The sequence below is a fragment of the Alosa alosa genome, chromosome 11 (assembly GCF_017589495.1).
Source record: "Alosa alosa isolate M-15738 ecotype Scorff River chromosome 11, AALO_Geno_1.1, whole genome shotgun sequence".
Taxonomy (NCBI): domain Eukaryota; kingdom Metazoa; phylum Chordata; class Actinopteri; order Clupeiformes; family Clupeidae; genus Alosa; species Alosa alosa.
Window position 1 is genome coordinate 1,701,114 of NC_063199.1, and position 27,877 is coordinate 1,728,990.

The window sequence follows — 27,877 nt, forward strand, 5'->3', positions numbered from 1 at the left end:
ATAACAGGAGAAAAAAATGAATAAAAAATAGCCGCAAGCAGCCATGACGGGCCCGAGCACATGCTAGGCATGTGAATGACACACTATGCCAGACCGGCCCATTGGGTGTCTGGATATCATCATAATCATACTATCTATTAACCTGAGAAGTTTCAGACGATCCATTCAAAGCATAGAACATTTCAGGCACACTTCCTGCTTGGCCAGATGGTGGCGCTATGCTAGGCATGTGAATTACACATGTGAATATCATCACAATAATGCCTTCACAATTTAACATCAGCGACATCTTGGCCTCATGTTTGCCACATTTCACATGAATCTGACAAACCGTCTAGGAGGAAGGAGTATGATCATGTGACATCAGTGTAATTTCCATTCTTTCTGTTGCCAAGTTGGTGGCGCTATGCAGTACATACAGGAATGTTCAATCTGCCAACAGTACAAGCCTGATGTGAGTCGGCCGGCTGGAAAGATCCAACAGACCATGGTCCAACAACCAAGTGTGATGCTACCTAGGAGCTCTTCCAGATGTGAGCACTTGTTAGTGGTTGTCGATTATTTCTCTTCCTGGGTGGAACTATTTCCCCTTCGGAGAGCTACTTCCCCAGTTATCACTCCAATCCTGCGTAAGGATATCTTCACTCACTGGGGTGTGCCTCAGTACATTCTTTCTGACCGCAGGCCCCAGTTTGTAACCTCTATCTTTCAAGACCTTTGTTCCAGTTGGGGAGTCGTGTCCAAGTTCGCAAGTACATACCACCCTCAAACCAACTACACAGAGAGAGTGAATCATACTTTGAAAGCCATGCTGGCATTTATGTGGGTGAACAGCACAACCAATGCGACCGATTTCTTCCCGAGTTCCGTTTCGCTCTGAATAGTGCTGTCCTAGAATCTCTTGGTGTAAGCCCGGCTGAAGCCCACATGGGAAGCGATGTGGGTTCCGACCGCGTTCTTCAGGTCATAACTCCTTTGCCAGGATCATCCTCTTATGGAATTGTGGACCATTCATCTTCGTCAACAAAGGAACTATGACAAGAACGGCAGAGACGTTTTTACAAAACTCAGGGCCGAGTGTGGATTTGCCATCATCCTTGGTCACACTGTGGAGGAGAAATATCCACTTCAGTAAAACCTACATAAACTATTCATTATAGATTTCTTCCTATCTATATTTTGTGTTTGATTAGGGAGGAGTTATGTTGATATATTTTCAATAGCCTGATATTTTCTACCAAAACATCTGACTCTAAATAGTATTTTCTAGTGTATGGGATGATAAAGAAACATAGCCACAGTCCCTTCTTTAATTTTGTCTTTCTGTATTATCTCAACATACTGAAACAATACATTTTTAATCTGGCTTCATTCAATTTTCCGATTATGTGATTTGCAATATATGCAAATTATGCTACATTTCATGAATAAATGCCTAATTTGCATATATAAACATAAAATCTCAAAGACTTGTAATACATTTTTTCTTTGGTATGATGTCACTAATCAACGGGAGAAGTTTCATAGTGATAGCTATTAATTGAAAATGTGCCCCTATTCTACTCAATTTACTTAGTGTTGGGCACAACTTTGGCTTTAAATCTCGAAAAAATATATGTTCCACTCCATCTATGGCGGTAGACTTTTAATATATGATTCAGGAGGGTATTAGGACCAATAAAAACTATGAGACATTTATGTTCTGGCCTATAAGAGGTGATGCACCGCATCATCAGAAATTGACGTCTTTTGAAAATGATGCGTGAGTGAGCATGAGATCTAATTTCTCATATCTGTCTCTCCTCCTTTCCTCCTATCGTACCTTCCTTGTTTCCTTCACAACATTAATTAGGAGGAGGGGCTAGGACCGGAGGAAGGAAGGGAGGGAGGATAGACAAAGACAAATGAGAAGAGGCCCAAGCGCTGAAGAAGGCCCCATGCCGCTACACATGGGCATTTTTAACTGGTCCATGTAATTTTTGTTTTTGTTGCTCTTAAAGGAACCATACATTATGTAAGAAATGTATTTCAATTAATCATAAAATGGCCCTGATATGTCACTAGACATTAAGAAATCATGTTCATTTCAAATACATACAATGACTGACAACAGTAGTCCGGGCAGGATATTTGTCATTTAAAAAGTGCAACCCTCAACTGATGTTGATGTTGTTTTTTGTCATGTCATGTTGTGTTTTGGCCTGATTGATGTTGATGTCCCTCAACTGATGTTGATGTTGTTTTTTGTCATGTCATGTTGTGTTTTGGCCACCCTCCACCTATCTACTAATCACAAAGTCAGTAGTGTTTCAGCATCCGGGTTGGCAACCTCGAGTCAGGGGGAGGGGGGATACATCCCTCTACAGTAATTTGAAAGTGATTGTAGTGCCAGTTTTGGCCACAATCTTACACATGGTTCCTTTAATTAAGGAGTGCCTTGGTCATCTGATTTTTTTTCTCTATTTTCTATCTAAGCATGGTAAATTGTTTTACAATGTCCATCACACAAGGTATTTTATTTTTTTGTTCACTTAACATGTTCACTTGCTAGCTAATCATAAGCACTGTCTATTGCTATGATGTGGTGGTTATTTCTTCCACCGTACCCATATTTGTTGACTGTGCATTTGTCATGATTTTCAAAAATCAGAATTACGGGTTTTAATGCTCACCAAGTCTACAGGTTTTCAAAGCTTTTCTATGGGGACCCCTGCATGGCCATTGTTTATCTGACCTAGCAACAGAAACAGGAATACATCTCTCTGAGGACCTCTCTTGGACCCTCAACACCTCTACCCTGGTCAAAAAGGCTCACCAGCGTCTCTTCTTTCTGAGGAGACTAAAGAAGTTCCATCTGTCTCCTCAGATCCTGGTGAACTTCTACCCAGGGTTCTAAATGAACTTTTTGGATCACCAGCCAATGTGGCTGGTAACTTTCCAAAGATACTAGCCAATCAGAATTTCTACTAGCCAATTTTTTTTACATTTTTATTCATGTAACATTGTTGGCATGAATATACCACAAAATATACACAGAAAGTGCAAACACTTCATTTCATGTTTGGGATCTCTATCTATCTATCTGCCACTGTTTTCTCTCCCTCTCCTGCATGCTCAGACGCGTTCTCAATTAAAGGGAAACTTGGCAACTATTTCAACGTAATAAACCCGTTTAGAAATCATTTGGAGGGTTAAATGACCTGTTCTGGTGAAAATTGTGACTTTTCCCGCTGCCCCTAGCGTCCCCAGGCGGAAAACCAACCTTGCAACATTGAGACTACCGTCCCGGAGAGAAGTAAGAAACAAGAAACTTGTTTTAAATCGTGTTTCTTACCTTCTCACATTCCACATTGTCTGCCGAACTTATGCTAACCGTTTTGCTAGCTTCACTGAAAAAAAGGTCTCTTTGGGGTTGTTGAAATTGCATGAATTTATTGAAAGAACCTCACATGATTTATTAGTGGTCCTTCTGAAATTAAATGCTACATTTGCTACATTTGCTACAATTAAATTCAATGCTACATGGTCATAAATCTTGGTGCACTTAAATCTTGGTGCACTTAATGTGCTTTTGTACTTTTTTAAGACGAGTAATGCTGAGTTTGTAAAGCTGTACACAGGACAATACATGGTAAATTTGATTCATGAAGTGTTATACATTTTTAAATATGTGTTGTGATCATAATGTTGTGTGTCTGTATTCATATTCTGTATTGGTATATCAACCTCCCTTTCTGTGTTCTCTTTCACAGTAAATGTGGCAGTACAAGGGATGTGAATCAGCGGTTCAAAGTAGTTCAAACTACCCCTGCACATATACAGATTGTCCCTGTACTTTTAAAACATGGAACGCTCTTATTGTTCACCAGAGTAGAGTGCACGGCACACAATTATATAATATAATCTGACTATAGGGTCAGGAAAATGTATTCATGTAGCTGCACTGTAAAAAATGATATGATCAATAAGTCAAAATAAAGTATTTATTTAATCTATTTCAAAGTATATTCATAAGTAATGGTATTTCAACTAAGTATCATGAGTTGTCAGTCTTGTCAGTCTTTCAACTTGTTTTTCAAGTTCATTCAAAATAAAGGCATATGTTTAGAGAGAGCCCTAAATTCACAAGTTAAAGCCCTAAACTTAAATTCACAAGTTAAAGTAGGCCTAGGCCTAGTAGGCCGTCCTATCCTAAAATCACCCGCCTCTTTCGTTTGAAAATTCTAAAACAAAATTTTTTTTTTTTAATAGGCCCACTTCCAAATAACTTTAATAAATTAACTGTACATTTTTCAGTAGCCATAGGTGTGTAGATTTGAACAAAATCTGGTTTGGTTCTTGTAAAGAAATGAATAATTAAGTGACATAGGCTACACTTAAATGGGTGACATTCCGATATTTTACTGTCAAATGGTTCTACTGTGTTAATGCGCCGGCGCCACATTAAAAATGACTAACAACAGAAATATGATGGTCCAGTCTGGCATAGCATTTCAACAAGGTCAACGGGGTAGGGTAGGTCTAACAACGTCAAACTATACAACACACGGCGGATGAATACTCGGAGAGCGAGAAGAGCAATGGACTTCAAGCTGAATTCAAATCCACCACGTTACAACCAAAGATCTTTGATTACTAGCAAGATAGAGCAACGTAATTCGTTACTATGGGAGCAAAACGGGACAGTTCCGGTCTGCATAAGTGGGAGTGTCACCTTACGTCACTAAATAAACTTTCTCTCTTAATAAGCAATAAGAACAGATAAACATAATTGTGTTCACAGTATTATTGTCTATAATCATGTATGATACCAATGAATTATTCTTTAGGACATGATATGAATAATTTAATTAGTCATGTGAACCGAGCTAGCTAGCTAGCTAACGCTAGCTTAAAATGCTATACAAGTGGATGGGAGTAGCTATGGCAATACAGCTATGCGCTAACAAGTGACTAGTAGTTGAAGGACTTCGCTTAAACTTAATATACTGTTGCAAATTCACTTGAGTATAAACTATCCACTTTAACTAATGTCAGTAATGTTATTCAGCTAGTTGTCATTTCAAAGAAATTACACTTCTCCGTTTAAAATGTTACCTTAGCTAAGAGGCTAGCTAGCATGCTAACAACCGGACAGTAACTGGCAGCAGCATGGTCTGCTATTAAGTTATTTTATTACAAATCCGAACACTAAAAAATTACACTTTTAGGCTTGAAATGATCCCAAACACTTACAGATTATGACAAAATTTTCCAAAAAAACTTCAACAAATACAGAAAGACATAATGACCAATTTATTGGTAAAATTCCACAAGTCTCCATTGACATTAGTGCAGCGAGGGTTTACTCTGGTCTGCATAAAGGGGGATTTTTCCCCCTCCCCCTTGCAATAATCGAACACGGAAATTGTCGAACGTTTGCGCCTCTCGCTCCGCTTTAACCCTCTCTGTTACAACGGTTGAATGCAGGTAGTGACGCTTGTTATTTAACGGTGTAACAGAATATTTAAATTGTTTAAAGATAACGTTACCAGTCCTAGACTGTTAATTACCTTCTTGTCAACCTATTTTGCAGTCAAACGAAATGTCTCCAATCATTAAAAAGAGTCTGGCAAATAATAGATTTATCTACATTTGACCTTGTGGGAAATAAAAATGACTAACAGAATTATAACTTAGCGTTGACAGTTAGAATGCTAACGTTAACTTAGATCATCAAATCTGCTATTGGAAATCCTTTTGAGGTAATTTCATGAGGTAAGTTAAATTCAAAGTGTCCTAGAAAGTGTAAAAGTGGACGTCAGATGACAAACTTGCTATCTGAGATTTCTTTTTATCGTGACACTTGAATCCTGATAGCAACTGTGATGACCTCGCAAACCCCTAAGGCAAACCCACGATAAAGCTAACGTTAGAAGCTAGCTGCTAGCAGTTTTTTTGCTAACGTTAATGTTAAAGACTTTTCCTAGTATGCTGCTGGGGTCACAAGCGGCAGTTTTTTTTATTTATTTATTTTATTTTTTTAGCCAAAATATGTGCCATGTGAAATGAAACTGATTTTAAAAGTAGAGGAAATATCTCATTGGAGGTACGTGCAGGACGACACAAAATTCCAGTTGTAGATAGAAAATGAGAACGGGTGCTGCTCATCATGACATCAGCGACTTTTTGGACAGCCTTGAAAAAGAAGTAAGGGGGAGGGGAGGTGATGGTGAACATGTGTCTATTTCTTATGTGTCCTGTAATATTTTTGTCTCACTGCACCTTTTCTTGTCTCACAGGACTCGAACATGAGGATGAGGACTGCAGCCATAGGCTACTGGGATTGCCACACTACATCTCTGAAGAGCCGTGTAATATCATCAGGATTTGTGATGTAAGATAATATCATTTTTAAAAACAATTACAGTCAAGGTCAAAATCGTTACACCTCTTTAACAACTGTTTAAACAAAGATCCTTGATTATTAGCAAGATAGAGCAACGCAATTAGCTACTATGGGAGCAAACGGGACAGTTCGGTCTGCATAAGTGGGAGTGTCACCCTACGTCACTAAATAAACTTTCTCTCTTAATAAGCAATAAGAACAGATAAACATAATTGTGTTCACAGTACTATTGTCCATAATCATGTATGATACCAATGAATCATTCTTAAGGACATGATATGAATAATTTAATTAGCCATGTGAACTGAGCTAGCTAGCTAGCTAACGCTAGCTTAAAATGCTATACAAGTGGATGGGAGTAGCTATGGCAATACAGCTATGCGCCAACAAGTGACTAGTAGTTGAAGGACTTCGCTTAAACTTAATATACTGTTGCAAATTCACTTGAGTATAAACTATCCACTTTAACTAATGTCAGTAATGTTATTCAGCTAGTTGTCATTTCAAAGAAATTACACTTCTCCGTTTAAAATGTTACCTTAGCTAAGAGGCTAACTAGCATGCTAACAACCGGACAGTAAATGGCAGCAGCATGGTCTGATATCAAGTTATTTTATTACAAATCCGAACGCTAAAAAATTACACTTTCAGGCTTGAAATGATCCCAAACACTTACAGATTATGACAAAATTTCCCAAAAAAACCTCAACAAATCCAGAAAGACATAATGACCAATTTATTGGTAAAATTTCACAAATCTCCATTGACATTAGTGCAGCGAAGGTTTACTCTGGTCTGCATGAAGGGGGATTTTCCCCCCTCCCCCTTGCAATAATCGAACGTGGAAATTGTCGAATGTTTGCGCCTCTCGCTCCGCTTTAATCCTCTCTGGTTTAAAGTGTGCAAATTTCAAGAAGGGGAGTAATTTCAGGTGCAACTGTATGTTCAGTGGATTTTCTACTGGAAATACTACTATCAACAAGTACAAGTTGGATCATTTTTGGAGAGGCCTTTGCTAGCAAATTCATCAAAGGAGTTATTTTGTCTTATAATATTGTGATAGATAATAATATTATAAGTATATATAATAAGTATATATAATAAGTTCTAACTTTTCAAGGTACATCACGGTACAATGGCGGCTGCCATGCAGGGGATGGACGTCGGCCTGCTTATTGGATGTGAAGGTGCTCATCAGAATGGATTCCCTTTGAACATCTTTAACGTGGCTATTGTCGTGGAGGAAACACCGGTCATGCACAATTTTGATGATGTGCTATCTGCCATGGCCATGCTGATGGGTGTCATATTGTGTGAACTAGAATACCCGAAAGCCATGAAGTATTCTTTCGAATTCATACAGAGGGTCATCCTCAACATCCATCCAGAGGAGGTTAATGGTTTAAGAAACAAGCTTCTCATGAACACTATATAAAGTATGTGCACCTCATTTTAAAATGATGCTATGTACACCATAGCTATACACTTTGTTTTATTCTTTTATATGGAAACGCTGGTTTTGCTATAGAGGATCGCTGAGGGAAAGGTTGCTTTTATCTGTTTTGTAAACTTGCCCAGTACAGGGTTATTGTTAAGGTTAGAGTTTGCACACTTGCTGCCATCAGCGGTCATAATAACCCTAAATCTGAGGATTCGTTCATTCGAGGACGTTTAGTCTGGTTTAGTGTGGTAGGTTGAGTTGGTCTGCACACACACGTTACAAACTGTTAGCATTACTTGTTTTTACTACTAGTGTCCAGGTCAGAGGCTGTCAAGGTGAAATTTATGCATTTTCTGGTCAGCAGAGAGGAGCGGACCTACACTGCCAGCTGACCTTTGAACCAGTCTTTCCTCTCTGTTTGTCTCTCTCACACACGCACGCTTGCACACACACACTCTCACTCACTCACTCTCACACACACATTCTCTCTCACTGATGCACCCACGCTCGCTCACTCACTCAAACTCTCTCGCACACTCGCTCACTCACACACACACTATCTCACACTCACACATTCTCTCACTCATGCATGCATGCACGCTCACTCACTCACACTAACTCACTCACACTTGCTCACACACTCAAACATTCTCTCACTCACTCACACACACACACATTCTCTCTCACTCATGCACACACGCTCGCTCGCTCACTCTCTCTCACTTACTCCCTCCCTCTCGTTGCCTGCTGTTGAATCAGGCAGGGTGTGTGATGTGAAGGCCTGCTATGTGCATGTACACACTTACCTGTGTTGGTGCTTCAGCTGGGACATGTCATTAGGGCAAGCGTGTGTTTCTCCTCGCTCTCGAAAAGTTAATTGTTTAAAAATTACCACGTTAATGGTTTGAAAAATATGCTCCTTAGGAACACTGTGTATGTACACTACACCTCACCTCAGAAGCATGCATTTTACACTCAGAAGCTCAGAAAGATGCATTTTATACATGTGTTGTTACTTTTAAACATGTGTTTTACTTAAATATGTTGTATGCTGTCCTGTGTTATATGTAATGATTGTGTAACTGAATAAATGGTTTTACTTTATAAGTGGTTTATTTATTCTTGACTATAACTAAAGTAATAAGTTAAAAGAATTCATATGTTTATATAATATCAACTTGAGAAGTTATGTAAAAAGCTTAATTGAACTTACATGCATGTGTTAAGTTTGCTTATTAATATTAGTCAGCACAATGCATTTCATGAGTCATATTTTTTTTACACTTAATTTGTCAAGTTGAGACAACATATATAATTAAGTTGGATCAACTTAACACAACTTAAAGCAATGAGTTGAAATGACTTACAAATCTAATTCAATTGTACTACTGTATAAATTTAAGACAACAAATATATTTAAGTTGTATCAACTTAACTCAACTTAAACAATGAGTTGAAATAATTTGCAAATCTAAGTCAATTGTACTTATCATTTTGAGGCAGCAGAGTAACTTAAATGTTAAGTTGAATCAAGCTGTTATTTTTTACAGTGTGCTGCTGTCATGATTTTTTTGTATTTTTGTTCAGATTTGGGGGAAACTACAGAAGCTGCAGCCTTTCTAAGTCTTTTCCCTCGTTTGCGTTGTTCAACATCTAAAGGAAATGTGAAATAAATGTTGTAAATGTGTACTCAAATTCTAGTTGTGGTTGATTGCTTGAGGTTATTGAAAAGGCTTTTTAAAATAACATGTTAATTTGACATGCAATAGTTTTTAAAATATGACATGAAAAAATCTTGTACATCGGTTGCTCAAAAAAATTATGTCCATCAAACAAGAAAAAAATCATGTTTGACGGACAATAATATTATACATCAGTTTCACATGAAATCATGTTAATTTAACAGAATACAATTTGCCCCTTTTAACATGAATTAATTGGACTTCGTGGACATGATTTAATTGATGCAACCGATGTACAAGATTTTCATATGTTAATTTAACAGCCCATTTTTTTCAGTGTTGTAAACAAATCCATGTGCTTTATCGTTAACCTTTTCCACGGTTTGAAATAGCATAATGCACAATTTCTACCAGAAACACTCAGTAGACAGAATAGAATCAGTTAACAATTTAATTAGTAAAGGAACGGCTTGGATGCAAGCATGATAGAGTCCTGAACAGGTAACAGTCTTTGGCGTAGGCCCCGTCTCGGATCCGTCCAGCGATGAGCGGATCTCGTCTCCTGCCGATGGATGAAGGCAGGGGCGGGGAGCCTACCCCCCACGACGAGACGGGGACCAACTGGTGGCGGTGGCTGAAGGAAGATGATGTGGTAGGCAGACCGTGCCCGATGGACGTGGACTGCTGGCAGAGGTGGCTGGAGGGGAGGTGGAGGGGACGTCAAAGTCAGCGTACTGAGAAGCAGAAGCAGTGTTAGGTGGTACGTATTTAAAGAGCCCACTGAATTCCTATAGCGCTGATTGAATGAGTGAATGATCAGATTGCAGGGCTTTCCCGAAAGTAGGCAAAGCTAAGATTGGCTCCGTGTAAGCATGGGAGGAGTAAGTTACACTACGATTCTTCCTAGTAGAACTTTCGCTGAAGCTATCATTTCTCCAGCAGAGGGGGAAATCCGGACAAGTTTCCCTTTAAATGGAGTAGGCTAGCATAGGGCCTACAATGTTAGAGAGGACCGGAAAAGTATCATCTTTATGATGCATTCTGTTGGTGCATGTTGACATTGTATACTTTCTCTAACAAGAGTGAAAAACAGTTTGCAGTACAGCTACTATTTATTGGCTAAATGTTGGTCCCTCCTCTGTCTCTCTGTGCCCTACGCAGTGCGTGATGCGTGTGGTGGTGGTGATCACTGATCAGGCAACTTTTTAAAACTGATAATTTTCGCCTATACAAGCTCCTCACGTTCCTCTCCATCTTCAGCTTACTCCATAGACAATAAAATAAACGATCTAGCTGCTTCAGGTTTTGCTGACTCCGCTACATGACATCAGCCCCCCCCTACATTCTACTTCCTACATGTAGGAAGTTAGAACCCTGCTTCTACCGCTGCATCATTGAGAGCATCCTCACCAACTGTGTCACAGTTTGGTAGGGCAACTGCTCTGCCCATGACCGGAAAGCACTGCAGAGTGTGGTGAAAACTGCCCAGCGCATCACCGGTTCCTCACTCCCCTCCATCGAGGCCATCCAGGGAAAGCGATATTTGCGTAAGGCGCGCAGCCTCATCAAAGACTGTTTTCACCTCACTTCCCTCAGGGAGGCGTTACAGGTCTCTCCACACCTGAACCACCAGGTTCAAAGGAAGCTTCTTTCCTGCTGCTGTCACCCTACTAAACTCTAGCTCTGCATCCCGGTGACATCCAACGAACTAAGCCCCCCATCACCCCCTGCCCCGCCCCCACCTGATGCCTCCTTGCCTGTTGAGGTGTCTATAGCCATGGCATCCCCCAGCCTCCCCCCACAACTGCACTACCCTATCCCATCCATAGTGTATATTTATTTACAAATGTACATACTGTAGTTATTCATATACATAGCTATATTCTACTGCTCTTCATCCTGCACATACACTTATTCTTAATACTATTATAATTTTACTGTTTCTGCACTACAATGGTACTGTTACCACACCACTGTTACTGCCCATAGCTGTACATACTGTACATATGTTTATATGGTTCATACTAAATATCCATATTTATTCAGTTTCTGTAATATATTTTGTTAATACACTGCATATCTATATTGCTCTTACTACTACTATAATGATACTGCCACTACATTGCACATATCTGTACATGTTGTTCATACATTGTTCATATTACATTTGCCATATTTATTCTGCTCTTATAAAGTTACTGCTAATACACTGCACATACTTATATTTAATGTATAAACCACCTTCTGAAAACAACTGTATATTACGGTCTACACTGCACTATATCTTTTGTCCTGTCTATGCACCAACTACTTTTTATATCACATTGCACTTTTCTGCTTTTTTGCACTTCTGGTTAGACACAAACTGCATTTCATTGTCTCTGTACTTGTACTCTGCACAATGACAATAAAGTTGAATCTAATCTAATCATCTAATATAATCTAATATAGGACTTGACAAAAGGTAGACATAGGTGAAGACGTGATTTGTGGATCTATGTTGTAGTGGACACACAATGTGTCAATTTCGTCTCTCTGTGGACGCAGAACAATTTTGATAGACCTACATAATGAAACAGAACGGGGACTATTGAAGACAGCATGCACTGGGCTTATGTGCATAAGATATTTGAGGTGTTTAATAGCACAAAATATAACTCACAAGTCAAATTTCATAATTGAAAATAAAAAAAGTTACATGTAATTGACCTCTCATAGCCCACCAACAGCACCTTGATGGCCCCCACATTTTAAGAAACTGTATATCATTTATCACTTATTTACTGGGCTCACTCATGTGAAAGGGTTCCAAACACTGCTGCAAACAGAACTGGAATGACTTGAACTAATTGAGATCTACCTTTCAATTTTACCAACCATTACAACAGAAGCCCTATTATGCCCTAGAATATTTCTGAATATCAAGAGGTGCTCCTCTCTCAAGTGATGGATGGGATGAGAGATAGAGGAACAGGATCTTCCTGAGCCGAACTGTCACAAGTAGTGTCTGCTCCAATAATGACTCTGTTGTCCTTTGGGTACAAACCCTGAAGGACACCATCCACCACCACATCAGGCAGACCTGAAAAAAAAAATACATATACATGTACACTACTGGTCAAAAGTTTTGAAACACCTACTCTTTTAGGTGTTACATAGTAACCAATTGTACATGTACAAAAGTGAGAAATCAGCGAAGAAATTACTAGAATTACAGAGCAGACCTTTAAAATAATCAAAAACAAAGGGCACAAACATAAGTTAAATAAAAACCAAAGTAAAATAAATACCTTTGCTGGTAATCTTCACAATAAGCTATGCTGTTGGCTTGTTAGGCAAAGCCTCTCTTAAAACTGTCTGCCTTAACCGAGACAGTGACAACAATAACTGCGTTCTATACCTACTCTAAATAATGCTGCACCTAGCACGCCTTTCAATGATAAATAAACAATTCTAAACAATAACACATTTGAATACAAATACATTTCTTGTTGGAAAATTAATAAATAAAATTACACATTCAAGCTTCTAATACCTTAATTGATGAATTCAAAATAAGACAAAAAAAAAAAAAAAAAAAATTATCAACTCAAGAGTACACAGAGTTATAGAAAAGTGTTGCCATAACTATAAACCGAGCAAAATAAATGGCAACAACAATCTTTTAAGCGATTTCCCTTGCTTAATGTAGGCATAACATTAACATTCCAGGTAGCTTTATGGACGGGATTTTGGACAAGACAGAGAGGCTCTCAGCCTGATAACGGAGAATGAAACGTGTTTTGAGCAAGAGGGTAGGCGAACGTTTGGAGAGCTTACCCCCTATGGGCGGCTTTGAGGCTAGAAGTCGACCATTTAAGAGTTAGCATTCCATTGACCCCCATTCATTTTGGGGTCACTTTGACATTAAATAACGTTACATCCGAAGCGTTTTAGGCCTTCATATGAACCTTTTCTATTTTTGGAGAAATACAACATTGTGTGACTGGCGTCATAACCTCATTACTCACTTTACGGGTGAGTAATAAACTTAACTCCGAAAAACACATTTTAAAATGATGTAATGGATATGCGACTTTCCATCGCATAGGAGAGAAGTAACCGTATTCTCTGGATATGAATCTCAAAGGCAGTCTGAGGGAAAGTTTGCAGGTAAGATATTTAGGAAAGCATTGAGGGAAAAAAACACAAAAGTGATGTTTTGTTGGCACTATGTCAGAGCAAATCGCCACCAAAACTCGAACTCGGAGCACTCTGCACGTTATTCATTTTCTTAGCATGGCTACTAGATGACTTAGGGGGGAATTCTCCCATATACGTATAAGTGCGTAAGTCAAAAAAAGTGCGTAACTACACGCATTTCACTCTGCACAAATTCTCCCCTTCGCTTAAATCTCTGTCATTTATGCGCGATAGAGAGAGTTACGCGTTTTGAGAGGAGCAACCCCAAAATCTGGGCGTTTATGATGTATACAACTCTTGCACGCATTCTGCCATGGCTTAAAGGAGAATTCCGGTGTGATATTGACCTAAAGTGTGTTGAAACATGATACCGGGTGTGAACGTATGTCTCATAGCTCATCTCGGCTTGTCCCCTGCACTCCGAAATCTGGCGCTAGTTAGCCGATGCTACCAACAGGTTTTCAAAGGGGCTGCCTCGGGCATCGGCATAGCCATTTACACCATTTACGAGGCTCAAAGTAGCTCCACACTTCATTTGTAGACTTCCGAGGGCCCTGGCATTTAAAATGAGACATTGAGAACTTTGAAAAAGCACTGGTAGCTTATTTACAAGACGATTTATCCAGACAGACCCTTCAGGAAGTTTACCGTTCGCCGCCATCTACCGCTATTATATCTGTTTGCAAATTACGGAATGTGAACTAGTGAACTGGTTTGGTCGCTAGTTTTCCCCCCAGCTTCTAGCTGTTTATCTGCATCGAGTGTTTACTCCATATGATTCACTCACTGTGGCTGGCCACTCACTCGCAACTCATTGACGTCATGTTCATTTAATGGAGCCACACATAGGCCTAGGCTATATCTATTTTGTTGACTGTTGTACCATTGAGGACTATTATGAGTTATGTCTGTCCTTGTGGGAGGTAAAATTACTGCAACTAAATTATGCTTATTAAATGTTGCCCCCAATTAATTTTTGACAGTTTTTTTTTCAAGAGTAATATCGGTTATCTTATTGGAATCGGCCACAACAAACCGATAAATATCGGTTATCGTTATATCGGTCCTAAACTTCCATATCGGTGCATCTCTACTCCGTACCAAGGCACACTATGAAGCTCATACTCGTCTGTGATTGGAATAGTTGGGATACACATGGCAATGGACAATGTGTGTTAAAAGCCATGTTTTCAGTCAATGTCAAACAAACTTGATAGATCTAAAATACTGGAACCTACTCTTTCCAGGAGCCAGCTGGACTATCCTGAGGACACTTAATTTTCCAATGGTGATTGTAGCTACAGTGAAAACAATTAGCAGAGGTAATTGTGATGGGTTGCTGTGGAAGTCACTGGTGCAAGTGAAAAAAAGAAGAGAATGCATGCCTTTATAGCCTACTAACATGCCATAGTCATAGCCAGTAATGTGGGTGTGTGATTGCCCATTTTTTGTCAAATTAAGTAGTTAAACAGTGTTTAGTGAATCTACCATCAGGCATGCTATAAGCTAAAGGTTGTTGAGGGTTGAGGGTTTGACTGAAAGAGAACTGTGCATTGTATCATACTATACAAAATGTATATACAGAAGGTATATGATGAACTAATGTAATGCATACTGTTCATATGCTTAGGAAGTTGGAAACAAACAGAAGGGTATTATGGTTTCAACCCAAAGGAAATTCAGGAGGCTTACCTTGGCATGCATCCAGAAAAAAGGGATCTTTGGCAAATGTCACCACACAATGTTGAATCAGTTGACAGCTATGAGAAAAAAGGAAAGATTACACAGTGTTTGTTCAATTTCTCCACTATCAACACTTAAAACAAATAAACGAATAAAACAAAAATAACTAAGGCAAAATTCAGATTAGGCTACCTAGACTTTCAGTAAATATATATTTTTAGAATCAGTGGTGATGCAAGCTTCGCTGATAATTAGAAAAATAAGAAAGTATAATGCCTTGATTTTTTGTTGACATGCACATAACACATAATAAAATGCAATCAAATAAGTTGAGGAGTGGTTCAATACAGACTGCCGCATGCGTCTTTCAGTTGATTCTAAACGGTTCCCATCATACATTCCCTTTTACCTTTCTCAAACCGTTCCACATTATGATAACAACTGTAATAATAATCATAATACCCACTGTTTCTTTGTTTGCCTGAGGATAGCACCAAACTACCTTTTATTGAAACTTTTAAACTATTACCGGCATGACATGGCATTTGACTTCATACAACCCCAAAACAGAAAAAGTTGGGACGTTGTGTAAAATTTGAATAAAAACAGAATCTAATAATCTGAAAATCTCTTAAACTCATATTTAGTTGCAAAAAGGACACAGACAACATATCAAATTTGACTATTTCATGGAAATTGTATGTTAATTTTGAATTTGATACCAGCAACATGTTTAAAAAAAAGTTGGGAGAGGGGTAACAAAATGCTGAAAAAGTTGTGTAATGATAAAGAAAACAAAAGGAGGAATATTTCACAAATAATTAGGGACCGTTCGTTATTTATAAACGGGGTCACCGGAGGAAAATAGGGGAGGGTCATGTCTTTTTATTCTTTGTTGAGGGGAGGGTCACCTAACTTTTTTTTTGTCTAGAAGGGGGGGTCACCCATCTTTTGTATTAATGAAAACAGCAAAAAATGAAAGTGGCTTGTTTGATTGTTGATTTCTGTCGCCCCAAAAGATTCTGAAGGACTCTTCTCATCCTAACAATGGATTATTCCTACCGCTGAAATCAAGAAGACGCCTATGTAGTCACAAAGCCAGAACTGAGAGACTCAGGAGAAGTTTTTATCCCCAGGCCATCTGAACTCTGAACTCACACTATACTGACTTTGCACTCATTCACTCCTCAGCACTCATGACGCCCCCCCATACACACACACACACCCACACACACCTACAAGACTTTTAGCACTTTTACATCCCTCTCCCTATGCTACAGACCTTTTATTTATTTTCTTATGTCATCACACGTCAAAACACACACACACACATATCTGACTTTCTCCAACTTTTGCACACTTTTTATTTATTATTTTTGATTTCTCCTCCATCTACCCATGTCCTTGATTGCCTAGCCTTTTTTCGCCTTCCATCTCCCCTGTCATCCCCCCAACACACACACCAAGACCCCTGGCTGTTGGGTTAGCCCCTTGAGCCGTGGATCTGCCCAAGGTTTCTTCCTTGGTAAGGGAGTTTTTCCTTGCCCCTGTTGCTCTTGGGTGCTCCTTGTTGGTGCCCCCCACCCAATCCCAATCCTCTCCCACCTTTTTTATGCAGCCCTTGCCACTTAATCTACTAAACCCCTCTTCTACTGTACTTTTTACCCCCCCCCCCCCCATTAATGCACAAATAGGCTGACACCAGACATAATTTCACTGCATTTCTTACTTCCAGTAACTATATGCATGTGACAATAAACTTCCTTGTATCCTTGTATCCTTGTATTTTAACAATCTCATAACATTAGCTCTACCATCGGACTTGTCAGTCTCTGTACTGTTGTCCTGCTGCTACACCCTTGCCCTTCCAACGAAACAGATGTTTTCAAAGCATCGTTTTGCTTGCTTGAAGGCGACAGTGAGACTATTTAAGATGACAGCGTGGTTGTCGTGAGAGCACGATTCAGTGGCACCTGCATAGTGTACGGCCGCACGCACTGTGTGTATCGGCCTACCAGGCTACTCAGCTACGAGTAGAGAAAGAATTCCCCCATATTCACTCCAAGTTGGCCTACCATAACTTTCCAACTCTGCACTGTAGCACATAAACTGCATGACAGGCTATTTATATTTTCTCTCTAAAATAACCAAATGCATTTGTTCAACTTTATGAAGAAGAGTTACGCACTAGGCTACTTGGAACGCACACATTTTGTTTGCGCAGGAGAGAGAATGACAGCGCACAGGGCCATCGATTAGGCTACAGAACTTTAACCTTGCTAGGGCTGTATAAAGTTTGACCAAATTAATATAGGCTGTTGTTAGGCGTAAATAAAGTAGGCTACTTTGTTGTATTGTTTAGCTGACCAATGCACAAGCTTGCAATTATGAAACGGACTAATACTGCAACCCTTCCAACGTTGGGGGACGAATGTTGACATTTTCCCGTATTCTGCGTGAGAAACCCGGGAAATCTCCCTTATTTTCAAAGCTCAATGTTGACAGCTATGGTTATTCAAAACAACGAACTAAGCGGATCCTTGCTGTGAGTCTCATCTAGTCTAATCCAAAAATAGAAATAACAGGTCTTTGAATTGGCACGCAAAATTAGACTGTTGTAGGCCTATAGTAGCAAATAGCCTGGTGATGACACAGTTTTTAAAACATTTATTTCATTCTCGCTAGAGAACGGGCTGTTGCGCAAACAAATGAATTAGGCTGATGATTTGCATCTCCGTTCACCAAAAGCCAGACAAAACAGCCAGATACCTCTTCATAAAATAACAAAGACACCTTCAAAAACAATAACAAATTCTATCGTGAGACTGCATGTCGTTTGGAGCAGCGTATTGGTAGGCTAGCCTATATTTTAAAAAACAGAAGATTTTCTGTTTGCTTCGGGATGTAGGCCTACCGGTAGTTCACTTTTGGATTGTTTGATTATAGTGTAAATCTGGGACTGTCGCCTGGCCAATCAGCCATAGAAATGAAAGCTCATCAGAGGGTAATATTGTGGAAACAACTGAAAAAAACTTTGGGTAGGCTAAATTTATGGTACATACTGTAGCATTCTGGCGCATATAGACTCAAAGCGGCAATAGCCGACGTTCCTAACCCTGCTCACAAGTGCCATCTGGTGGTTGTTTGGTTCATTGCAGCTTCACTGGGAAAATATAAATAAAAGACGTGTGATTCACGCGTGAGGTCACATAAGAATCACACGTGAAACCGGACAATTTGAAGTAGTACCCACTGTAAATCACAATTCTTGACTTTCTTGACCCCACTATTTATTGATGTGTGTTCTTGTGTAACTGTGTACCATTCATCCACATACTCAGTGCTGTCAGCTTTGTTCATCAAGTGGAAATGCTTGATCTGAAGGAAATCCAAAAGTTCTTGGGGAACAGCTTCATTTTGTTGTAAGATCTCCTGGATAGAAGGGGGGGAAAGAAAACATGCTATTGTGCCCAAGAGTAGTCCATAATATTTAAAACATTAGTAGTTTCTCCTCAAGATACTACTACCATATGTAGTAGCAACTACATACAGAGCCCTCCAAAACTATTGGCACCCCCGGTAAAGATGTGTAAGCTAATTCACCAAAAAGGTGACAGCATTTTTTATGGAACATTTTAGAAAAATCCTTGATTTCTTAAGTAAGTTGTGAAGTTTTGAAGGGGCTAAAAGGGAAGTGCCTAGCCTATCAAGAACAGGGGCCACCATAGTAGATAATGCTATTCATAATCTGTACAATGAAATGGTCATGAAATTGTTTTTCAAATTGCTAAATCATAGTGCCACACCACTAAAGTTCTGACATCACTAGATTGCAGACAATCTTGTTCATAGAAAAATTTACCTTCCTGACGGCAATCTCTTGAGACAAAAATATAACAATATAATATGTTTTTTCTTAACCTGTTGAGGAGTGAATTCTTTGACAGTGGCGTTCCCCAGAGAGCGAATTATGCTGCGTTCTATTTGTCTTTTAGCAAACTCGGAGCTTGTCAGTGACGTCAAGTCAGTGGTAAAAATACGAGCTGTTTGCGTTCTATTTGTCAACCAGCTGCGCCATGAGCGGTTACTTCTACAATACGAAGCACATATGCCTTTAACACTCTGGCCCTATTTGGTTTGAATGAGGAGTTTGATATTAAACCTCTTTGTAGTGTGTAATGTGTTGTCTTTTACCTAGTTGTACTGTATGTCTCAGTGTGACTTGTCAAGAATTCCACATAACCTTCTATCTCTTATGTGTGACGCTCTGATGGGATGATTGATTGATTAGGGGCTCCACCCAGTTCCTTACATATATGTCCTTACTAGGGTTGGGTATCATTTGGTTTTTATCCGATACCGGTGCTAAATCGATACTTTTAAAACAGTGCCGGTGCCGAAACGGTGCCTGAACCGGTACTTTGTTTTTAAAATGTTTTAAATTGAAATGGTCTAAAGCATGAATTGCTTTTTTTTTTATTGATAAGACAAAATTGAACATGAAATTGAACTGAACATGCATGCACACACAATGGTAAGCTCTGCTTTCAAGTTTACCCAGTGTAGGCGGTTTGCCATAAGGTATGTTAAAACCGCTTGCCATAAAACTGCCAGGTCATGGACAACGCCATTTGCAAGCAAGCTAATCTAACAGGGACTCTACTTTCCAGTTAATTCAGTGTGTTCCCAAATGCTTCAAGAAATGTCATGTCTTAACCCATAACACGCAGTAGTTTTGAACATGTTAGGCTACATGTCGGTGTTGAAGTGTTTAGATTCCCAGCGCTAGCCTAGTAGGCATTTTAACAGCAACTATGGCATTGCGCTAACACCAGTCAGCTGAGTTTAATTAGCGATAACGTACGGAGATGGTTTCGTAGCCTCTTTGACAGCTCAGTGACATCAGGTATGTAACCTCCATATTTATGTTTTTGCCAGCTAACTTTTAACATGATCTTCATATTCATTGTGATGCTATGGGCCTCATGCACATGAAAGATTAATATCATGCCATTATGTTGTTTAACACACCTTGAAATAAAGTTTTCACCTTACAACTTTGCTGATAACATTTCAAATAAATGTCAGTTAGCGCATTAGCAAGGATATTGTGTAACGTATAGGCTAGCCTACTGTTGATGTTGTTTCATAGCCTTTTGCTTGTGTGTAGGCCCACTGCTAGATTTTGACAGGAGCTCGCGATACCGCTTTACTTGGGCTCACGCAAGCTGTCAAATACTGTCCACTCGCCAATGTGGTGCACTCCTCTGGTTTATACATCCAGTGTTTATCATATGTTAGCTAACTGTATCTGGATGTGTTGCTATCAGAGCAAGACGTTAGAGATGGCGCATGACATGCAGTGATGCTTCGTATAAAAAAAAAAAACTAAAAAAAAAAAAACGCTATTTAAGCACCGAAATCCACGTTGTTATTCGATGCAGTTATACCGTTTGTGTCGGCACCGGTGCCATATTAGAACCGTGTTTCGGTGCCCAACCCTAGTCCTTACCAATCATATGCTCTGGTTGATGTACCAGACATAGACCTGAGTAGTCGAAATGTTGTACTCATTAAACTATACTGGGAGCAAAGAAGACAGTGTGCGGATATCTCTTCTCCTGTTTTCCATTGTATTTGTTAGTATCCGGCACTTGTTGCACTATATAGATGTGCCTGCATTCCTACATTACGTCCTACGTATACCATACCTGTATGTAAATTTCTAGCTCCTGTCTCCTTTGATCCAAGGGCTTGGTTCTGAGGTGAGGATTCCTTTTGCTTGGAAACTCAGGAATCATCAGAATTTTCTTGAGCTGCCAAAAAAACATAAGGTCAAAATGAGTTGGAGAAATCTGATAGATAGATAGATTTCTGTGTCATTAGATAAAATGCATGTTCAAAAACTAACGTTGAAGAAAATCTTTCTGGGATCATGAAAGAGATAAGTGTCTTGCAATGTGCATTTATGATTTTAGTGAGCACTATACAAACGACAGACATGACCTGAGCTAGCGGGATAGTAAGCAAGGAGCTCTCCAGATGTAAAAGTTTGCCAAGGTTGCGTAGCCTATTTCTGACATTAAACTCAACAGTAAGCCTAAATTACCTAAATCCCATTGCCTACAGTAGGTAGGTTAGCAACACAAACTTGAGAGAGCAAATCAACTTGACTATTATTTATCACTATCACTTTAACTAGCCTTGCTGTTTATGGCATGACTGCTAATAACGTGTGTGAGGAGAAAAGACGCACAGGCTAGGGGAGGCACTAAGCATACCTAGCACACACGCATGTTACTTCAGAAGAACACGGCCATTCTTAAAAGTATCGCTACTAATAAAATTAGGTATTGTGACATTTTTCATTTCAGGATATCGCAATTCTTTTGTAGTATCGGTGCACCGTGCAACACTAGACTGTTCAGAGACAGAGATAGTCAGAGATAGACATAATAGTAGTCTACTGCAAATATTTAAATCCCTGCATTGTAAAATTGATCGCTAAGCCCCACCCATTGAAAGCACATGATCCAATAGGAGTTTGGCTGAGGTTGAGGTTGTCCGAGTGTGGCTGGTGGCGAACTGCTATTAGCTTATGAGCAGGGTTTAGCGATTGGTCAATTTATGAAGAAAAAATAAAGAAAAAAGTTATATTTAGTTTAATTTATATTGGAACATACTGTATGTCAATAATATCTGCACATTAACATAAGGAAGCTTCCAACCACAGTGCAAGGGGCAGTACAACACAGAATTCAGAAAGTAGAAAATAATGCACTGAGGTGTTTAATAACCTTGGTGTGCAAGCCTGAATGCTTCATAGTTTCTTACATATCCCCTACAATTTAGGTTTTGTTCCAAGAGTATGTCACCTTTCTGTGGAGGTTCTGGAAATCACCGTGGCGCCGAAGAACATAATGTTTCCTTCCATTGAATAAGACTTCAACTCTGTAAAGCTACACAATGGGAAAATAATTAGATATTAATCACAGAAAGTCATAAATTCAAATATGAATGTAGGCATATTCAGTGCAAGTGTATAATACAGCTAATTACATTGCAGTGCAATTTCCAAACACTTCTAGAATACTAAAGGTGCAGTCAGCGATCATAGGCAATTTTAAGCCCATATATCTCCTCACGATCCAATAGCTGCCCATCCTGTGAGTACATTGTTAAAAAAACAAAAGGCTTCTTTAGGCAGCCCATGGCTCTGAAAACTGGTCCTTGGTTAAAATACAATATGCATTGTTTTGGACAAAAGTGTCTGCTAAGAAATTTAAATATGAACATAAACAAACACAACATTATGTGCAATTGCTAACTGTACCTTTATATGAAAGTTCACATTATATTATTCACATTTAAAATTAAAGCTGCAGTTGGCAAGTCTGACAGATTGAGGGCACTTAGCCAAAATGTTGAGTGTTTACAACTCTCATGCCCCTCCCCCACTACCACTGAGGTGGAGGTAGAAGTGCTGATGTTTTTTTAAAACTGGCTGATTTATGTTGTTCTGTCGGATCATAGTGTCGGTTCGCCCTGTCGGGACTTATTTTCCCAATAATAACCGGCGTTCTATACATTCATACGTTCTATACCCTTACGTAATGCAAAAAATGGCTGGAGTTCTAAGGGTTAATTTAGAGCTCTCATCTTAGTCAGCAGCCACGTTTCCATGGACACTTCTATTCCGATTAGAAACAGAATAATGGCTCAATCGGAATAAAATTTGTCATATAAACACCTCAATCGGAATGAAAATGCCTGATCCAATCAGAATTTTAATCGGAATGAAAGAGGTGGTGTAGTCCGCTCCTATTCCAAATGAACACCCATGTATATAGTCATTCGGATTGACTGCTGTATCTTCTCAAGGAAGAGTAGGCAACAACGGCTATTCCGATCAAAGATTCTAAAGCGCTTGAGAGCACCTGATCGGAATAGAACGTACCCCATGTAAACAGACGGCACACATTTTTAAATCGTAATAGTTTAATCGGAATGACAAAAAAAACTGTCCATGTAAACATGCCTATTGTAAGGGCTACCTACACACAGAGGCGGAAAGTAACAAATTACATTTACTCACATTACTGTATTGAGTGGTTTTTTTTGTGTATTTTTACATTATATTTTGAGTGAAGTATTGTACTTCGCTACATCACAAATCCCATCCGTTACTGAGTAAAAAAAAAAAAAAAAGGTAAGACTAACGACAACCTAAAGGAAGGGAAAAAATTATGCACGGAACCACTACAGTGGCATCAGCATGTAGCCTTAGCCTGGCTCCGCCCTCCTACGTACTTCCGCTCAATTTTCATTTGCCTAATGTAGCCTACCATAGGGCATATGGCAAGCGATTTTAACATTTACTTTTATTTGACTATCTGGAATTAACATTGTAGATATCACCAACGTCTTTCTGACTAGTTGCAATTATATTTTGGATAGTTGGAATTGTCATTCAAGATATCTGTAACGTAATTGTGACTAGTCGAAACGTCAGATAGAGATATCTGTAATTTAGTTTTGACTAGGTAAAACTGAATTACAGATATCTGTCATCACGTCATTGAAAACAACATTCAACTAGTCGTACATCTTAAATGACAATTGCAGATATCTTTAATTCAGTTTTGACTAGGCAGAATGAAAGGTGAAGATATCTCAAACGTCATTATGACTAGTGCAAATTATTGTGCAAGACGTTGCTCTTTAGATCCGTAGCAGAGCCTATGAGCAGACCCCGTTATTAGACATTCTGTCTCCGCCTAAAGTAAGATGCGGGACTAATTTGCATAGCAATACAGATATCTCTAACGTCATTTCGCCTAGTCAAAACTCTAATTCAAGATATCTATAATTACATTTTGACTAGGCAGAATGAAAGTTATAGATATCTTCAATTTCAGATATCTCTAATCAAAACTCATTCAAGATATCTATAACTTGATAATAGATATCTACAATCAAATTATGTACAATCACTAACTCCAGTTTGAGATATCTACAACGTCATTTTGACTAGTCATAATTCCATTTACAGATATCTACAATGTAATTTCGCCTAGTCAAAACTTAATTCAAGATATCTGAAAAGGAACATGTAGATATCTTGAATTGAGGTGAATTAAAGATATCTTCAACTGGAGTTATGACTAGTCAGAATCAAATTGTAGATATCTCTAACTGGAAATACAGATATCTACAATTCAATTGCAGATATCCGTAATTCACATAGATGATATCTGCAAGAATATCTAGAATGTCACGGGCTCTGCTCATAGCCTCTGCTACGGATCTAAAGAGCGACGTCTTGCACAATAATTTGCACTAGTCATAATGACGTTTGAGATATCTTCACCTTTCATTCTGCCTAGTCAAAACTGAATTAAAGATATCTGCAATTGTCATTTAAGATGTACGACGAGTTGAATGTTGTTTTCAATGACGTGATGACGGATCTGTAATTCAGTTTTGCCTAGTCAAAACTACATTACAGATATCTCTATCTGACGTTTCGACTAGTCACAATTACGTTACAGATATCTTGAATGACAATTCCAACTATCCAAAATGTATTTGCGACTAGTCAGAAAGACGTTGTTGATATCTACAATGTTAATTCCAGATAGTCAATCTTAGCGGGTAAATGTTAAAATCGCTTGCCATACCATAGAAATGAATGGCAAATGTAGCGTGATTTGTCCTAGGAAGAATGTCTTTGTGGATATCTGAAATGACAATTATGGATAGGAAGAATTCAATTGTGGATATCTAAAATGTTCGTTTTGACTAGGCAAAACTGAATTACAGATATCTGCAATACATATCCAGTCTAGCGGGTAAATGTTAAAATGGCTTGCCATATAGGGCATGAATCAAGCTGGCGCCTGGCGCCAAGTCCTTCTGAAAGAGATGGAGATAGAGGTGGATCACGAGATACCTCAGATTACCTGTGTAGGCTAACCTAGGAATGTGTATTTTCCGCTCTTTCAATGGGTTGTCTAAATTCGATTGCGATGATATTCAAGCAGTTTAACACCATGGGATTTCGTGTTTTAACGTTTGTGCTCACCTTTCTTTGGAAAGAAGTTTAGCAGCTGTTTCCCCCTCATTTTGATCTCTCTCTTTTTCCGGTTTTTGCCTTTATTTTTTGGTAATCTGACTTGGTTTAATTGGAGAAACACATTGCACCAGCAGCACAACAATTAGCGGACCACTACTAGCGATGCTCAACCACGAAACAAAATGAAATAGCCTACCTTATGAATCATTGTGTAGGCGGACCAAACCATTTTGCGCTTTAGCAAGGGAGAGTGAGAGTGACCTTAGACCAGGGGTGTCAAACTCATATTAGGTAGGCTAGTGGGCTGGATTTGTTGGAATGAGAGCTCGTGGGGGCTGTCATTGTCATGGTCATTATCATTTTTTTGCATGGGTTGTTTGAATATATCACGTATGAGCAAACAAGTACACAATAATGTACTGCTGTCATATACTGCTCTTTCTCTCTTGAGATGCCCTACTTCATATTAGTTTTCTGCTTATTCCTGGCTGATGATGGTTTGTAGTGTTAGGTTTAATCAATTTGTCATATCATAGAAATATTGCTTATAACACATTGTTGAAGACAACTGGATGTGAATATCTTTTTTTCTAAATTCCTTCCTACCCAAAACATCTTGGAACCTATGAAACCTGCTGGCGAGCCTGATGTTTGACACCCCTGCCTTAGACAGCCTTCACTATTTTTTTGTATACAAAATGTAGTCAGTCAAACTTTACATTTCGTCTGACATTCATTTTGACATTTAATTTGGAAATTGAAATATTCAGGTAAAATAAGACATATTCCAGACTTTTCAGGGGTCCTCTCCTCCATGCGCATGGCTAGTGTGATGTCAGGAAGCATTCAAAGTCACTTCCGTGTCCACTAGTGTTTTTAGGTCACGCCAGGGTCACGTAAACAATGGCTACAGCACAGGAACCGGTCACCTTTTATACAGTGACAGCCTTCTTTGCTGACTTCCCAAAGTCTGTTCAAAAGGGTCTTAACTCCTACAATTCAAATAGGGTAATAACGGTTAGTTCAATGTCAGGTGGAAGTCTTACAGGGAAAGTCCAGGCCTCAAAAAAAGCTACGATGTTGAGGTGAGAAAGTAAGGGTGATGGATGGCATTAGCTATCGGAACGCCACATATTACCAAACCAGATTTTGTTCAAATCGACACACCCATGGCTACTGAAAAATGTAAGGTTCATTTATTAAATGTTATTTTGAAGTATTAAAAACATTGTTGTCGAACGAAAGGTCCAGTAATTGGAAGCTAGCGCTGGCTAACTAATGTAAACACAGGCTGCGTTGCTGATTGTCGCTGTCTTAGGGTTTGATGAGGGTTAGCTAGCTAAGTTGTTTTCACTCAGGTACATGTTGAGGGACAGGAGGTGAAGGCAAGTTGTCGAGTGTGTGTGGAAGAGGCCCCTGGCACCCAAAACAGATGAGATCACAGCGAAGAGAGTGTCTGTGATTGCACCTTCCACATCTCAAGGTCAGTACACATTAATTCAGAGTTATCAATCATGATTGCAAGTTTATTAGAACAGAACAACTATTATCCTAACCTAAGTTTCCTTTGAATACTAAAAGCTAAGCCCTGTCTGACTTTAGTGTAAATAATTAATGGTGATGCTACTGACAGCAGTTATGTGAGGTAGGAGATGATTTCAAGTGAGAACACTATAATCTATTTTATTAACCCTTTTATGCCATTATTTCAGCTGGAATTAAACGACCTGTCACCCAGGAGGACAGAGAGTGGACTCTAATGTCCTTGGCACAGCTGGGCCATTTTACAGGTCTGGGTTGGATTTTGGCACCAGAAATACCTCAGGTATGACTTCTGACCTTTGCATTTTTGATGTCACGTGCTGCTATATCAGAAATCTGACAAGTACACTAAATGCACTACATACAAATTAGCCAAGTTATCCCAGCACACTCCATTTTCCACTAGTGATAAATTCAATTACATACCCGTTCATCAACTGACATCAACTGTTCACACTTTGAATGTATTTTGTTTGTACTGTGTTGCCAGTCAACATATGTGATCCATGTCTTACTGAACATCATTGGACAACATTTTCTGTCTAACAGGATGGCATATCGGCAGAAAAGAATCACAGCCAGCAACTTCAGTTTGGTGTTAGCAGCAGTGAAGCGGAACTCTTACCCTCCTTCCTTAATCAAAACCCTGCTTGGCCAATACAACCTCAAACTAAGTTGGGCAGTACGTGATTTTAATTGAAGCATACTTCCAAACTATAAATATGTGTGTGTGTATTTGAAAAGACTGAATAAAAACCTATATTAGGGCTGTCAATCGTTAAAAAAAAAAATAATAAAAATCATCTAATTAATTACATACTCTGTGATTAAATTCATCTAAATTAATCGCATGCATCCATTTTTTTCCCTATAAACAAGTCTTA

The 27,877-nt window shown here is 39.0% G+C and overlaps 1 protein-coding gene across 3 annotated transcripts in view; it reads right to left on the reverse strand.

Annotated features, from left to right (window-relative positions):
- Nucleotides 1-12,123: 12,123 nt before the first annotated feature.
- The window catches only part of snx22 (sorting nexin 22), a 32,053-nt gene continuing 16,299 nt past the window's right edge, over nt 12,124-27,877 (reverse strand). The window contains exons 2-6 of one of the 3 annotated variants that reach the window (XM_048257924.1): nt 22,252-22,335; nt 21,088-21,192; nt 18,714-18,805; nt 15,386-15,453; nt 12,124-12,593 (exon numbers count right to left, since the gene is read on the reverse strand). In XM_048257924.1, coding sequence (XP_048113881.1) covers nt 12,451-12,593; nt 15,386-15,453; nt 18,714-18,805; nt 21,088-21,192; nt 22,252-22,335 — 492 coding nt within the window. In that variant the 3' untranslated portion in view covers nt 12,124-12,450. Of the gene's footprint in view, nt 12,594-14,826; nt 14,992-15,385; nt 15,454-18,713; nt 18,809-21,087; nt 21,193-22,251; nt 22,336-27,877 lie in introns of those variants that run through there. The other 2 variants (XM_048257923.1, XM_048257925.1) reach the window with 2 other exon arrangements.